Genomic DNA, 3,395 nt, shown 5'->3' with positions numbered 1-3,395 from the left:
GACCTAAGCGAAAGTCGGACGCTTAACCGACTAAGCCACCCAGGCGCCCCTTTATTTTTTTAAATTTTTTTAAAATTTTTAAATTTATTTTTTATTTTTTAAATTATTTTTTTAATATTATTTATTTTTTGATAGAGAGAGAGAAGGAGCATGAGCAGGGGAGGGGCGGAGAGGGAGGGAGACAGAATCCAAAGCAGGCTCCAGGCTCCAAGCTATCAGCACAGAGCTCGAACATGAACTGAGAGATCATGACCTGAACTGAAGTTGGACGCTTAACCAACTGAGTCACCCAGGCGCCCCATATGCAACCTCTTCTTGCAGAGGGGAAGGCCCCATCATAGGCAGAGTTGAGGTGTTGCAGCCCCTCACTGGTGGCCAATGTGTGTATTCATAGCCCACAGCCTGGTCTCTTGTGGTCACTCACCTTAGTCTTCCTGTCTCCCCCCCCGCCCCACCCCCAGGCCTTTAGCCACTTCACGTTTGAGCGTTCCGGGCACCAGCTGATTGTGGTGGACATCCAGGGTGTGGGCGACCTCTACACCGACCCGCAGATCCATACTGAGAAGGGCACGGACTTTGGAGATGGCAACCTAGGTGGGTGGGGAGAGCCAGCCATTTCTATGGAGACCGCACTCCCTGTGCCCCCCAAACCTCCCAGCTCTTCAGGCGAGAAAACTGGCTGAGGTGGTAGATCGGCCTTTCCAAGATGGTGGGGGTGGAAGCTGGGGACGCCTGAGCCCTGCCACTTCAGGGCCCGCCCTTGCCACGTTTTTGGTGCCCAGCGCCGCCCTGTCCCTGTCACAAAGCAAGTCGCTGCTCCAGACTCCCCTGTTCTGCACACAGGTGTCCGGGGGATGGCGCTCTTCTTCTACTCGCATGCCTGCAACCGGATTTGCAAGAGTATGGGCCTCGCCGCCTTTGACCTCTCACCAAGAGAGAGGGACGCTGTGAATCAGAACACCAAGCTGCTGGTGGGTGCCCAGTGAGAGCCTGCTCAGGGGACCGGGCCCTTCTGCTGTCAGGCAGTGAGCCGCCTTCTCTGTCAGGGCAGTCCAGGCCCTGTGGTGCTTATTTGAAGAGTTTCAGCGCCAGAAGGATCTCAGCCCCATCCGTACCCCTCATTCCTCCCAGATCAGTGCACAAAGCCCTTCTGAGTCCCCACTAACACAGTACCTGGGGTCTGCTTGATTGGACCTATTTTGACCAGTGTGAGGAGCCCAAGGGTGTAGATAGTGAGGGAGGTGTGTGGTATGTGTGTTTGTGTGGCATGTTGACAAATAGCTGGACTACTCCTGCACCTGGCCGTTTAGGCACCTTGCTGTGTCCCAGATAGGCCTCCCCACCACCACCACCTCCCCCGTTACCATGACGAGATGTAAGAGATTGTGGCACAGACCAGCTTGGGATTCTGCATGTGGGGCAGCAGGTATGCCCCAGCTCAGAACTGTAGAGTGTCGTCAGCACTTTGAGAATGCTGGCTGGCTTTGAGCTGCACCAGATGCCCCTTCTTAGAAGCCTTTGGGTTAATCCCCCAGTGATTATTTTTAGATTTCCTGCCAGTCCCTAAACAGGCATGTATGGGAGCCGTTGACCAAAAGGCCCTCAGGGTTTGAGTGAACAACACGCTACTAGAAGAGCCCTTCATTCCCCGGAGGGTTCCTGTGTGACATGGGTGTCTGTTAATTCTCCAGCAATCAGCCAAGACCATCTTGAGGGGAACAGAGGAAAAGTGTGGGAGCCCCCGAGTAAGGACCCTCTCTGGGAGTCGCCCCCCCCTGCTCCTTCGCCTTTCAGAAAACTCTGGAGATGAGAACATGAGTGACGTGACCTTTGACTCTCTCCCTTCCTCCCCATCCTCGGCCACACCACACAGCCAGAAACTGGACCCCCTCCGTGAGTGATGTTTTGGTCCCTGGTCATTGTGATTGGAGGGGACAGGCACTAGAAAGAACAGAACTAAACTGGCTTTCACTTATGTTAGGAAATCAGATATGCTAACCAAAAAGAGTCATGACCCAGATGGTTGTACAAGTGAGTTTGTTTAAGAAATTTTCAAGACACAAGTCATCCAAATGCTATAAAAACAGACTCTGTTTTAGGTAACATTTTTTTCAGTGTGTTTCATGAAACTAGCAAAACCTTCACACCAAAATTTCACAAAAAAGCAAGAAAAGAAAACTACATTCCACCCTCACTTATAAATATGCAATACAGAAATTCTAAATAAGGCATTAACAAAAACTGGTAGTATCTTTGAAAGAATAGTCTGTCATAATCAAATAGTGTTTTTGCAAGTGTCTGAGAATTATTCAACATTAAGAAATCTATGAACATCCTGTGAATAGGTCAGAGGAGGAAAACAGAATCATTATTCTCAAAGTTAAAGTGATAGAGTTTGCTGATGAGGTCGACATGGGGTCTGCAGGAAAGAGGGGAGGCAGGGCTGACTCCAGGGTTTTGATCTGAAGAATTCTAAGGCTGGTGTGGCCATTTATTCCGCCACAGTGTGGGACACTGGAAGAGCAGAAGAAGAAGATTTTAGTGTGAAATGTCAAGGCTTTTAGACTTTTCCACTAGAAGACCTGGGTATAGTTTGAAGCAGGAGTTGGCAGACTTTCCTTAGAAGGCCAGAGAGTAAATATTTTTAGGCTTCGGGGACATATGGCTTCTGCATTAGCAGCATGAATGTGGCCATCGACAGTACCTAAATGAGTAGGTAACTGTGTTCCAAGTAAGACATTAAATTTTCTATTTCATGTAATTTTCATGTATCTCAAAGTATTCTTCATTTTCCCAATCATTTTAAAATGGACAAACCAAAAAAAATAAATAAATAAAATAAAATAAAATAAAATGGACAAACCATTCTTAAAAGTCATACGAAAATGGAAACAAGCTGGATTTGGCTGCAGCAGCTCAGGGCAGGAGAAAGAGACTGGGAACCACCAGGAAGGAGGTGGTTGGTTCGTAAGCCGTCTGAGGCTTCCCCAGCCTGTAGCTGCTCCCTGGGCCCCAAATACACAAATGGCTGTTCTTCCTTCACACCTGCACCTCACTCACCCAAGGCCAGCTGTGGCCCAGGCTCGTGTGCTTCTAAGCACACTACACAAGTGTATTTGCATTACTGCCTTGAGAAGGCACAGGGGTGAAGCTACCTGCTTAGGACCCCACAGCCAGCAAGTGGCAGACTGCGTAAGTTCTTGAGGAAGAGCTGGAGCCGTCCAGGTGCTGACAGCATTCTTCTCCCATTTTTGTACCATTTTCAAAAAAAAATTTTTTTTTAAATATATATATATTTTTTTATTTCTAGGAGAGAGAGAGACAGCGTGAGCAGGGGAGGGTCAGAGAGAGGGAAACACAGACTCTGAAATAGGCTCCAGGCTCTGAGCTGGCTG

General features: G+C 48.6%; 1 protein-coding gene across 2 annotated transcripts in view; it reads left to right on the top strand.

Annotated features, from left to right (window-relative positions):
• EEF2K (eukaryotic elongation factor 2 kinase) overlaps positions 1-3,395 on the top strand; it is a 72,192-nt gene that overhangs the window by 50,956 nt on the left and 17,841 nt on the right. For both annotated transcript variants that reach the window (XM_077760515.1, XM_077760514.1), the window contains exons 8-10: positions 462-594; positions 844-971; positions 1,692-1,893. In XM_077760515.1, the coding sequence (XP_077616641.1) occupies positions 462-594; positions 844-971; positions 1,692-1,893 (463 nt within the window). The remainder of the gene's footprint in view (positions 1-461; positions 595-843; positions 972-1,691; positions 1,894-3,395) is intronic.

This window comes from Crocuta crocuta, unplaced genomic scaffold, assembly GCF_008692635.1.
Source record: "Crocuta crocuta isolate KB4526 unplaced genomic scaffold, BGI_CrCroc_1.0 scaffold73, whole genome shotgun sequence".
Classification (NCBI taxonomy): Eukaryota; Metazoa; Chordata; class Mammalia; order Carnivora; family Hyaenidae; genus Crocuta; species Crocuta crocuta.
This window is presented reverse-complemented; position numbering and strand designations above follow the sequence as displayed.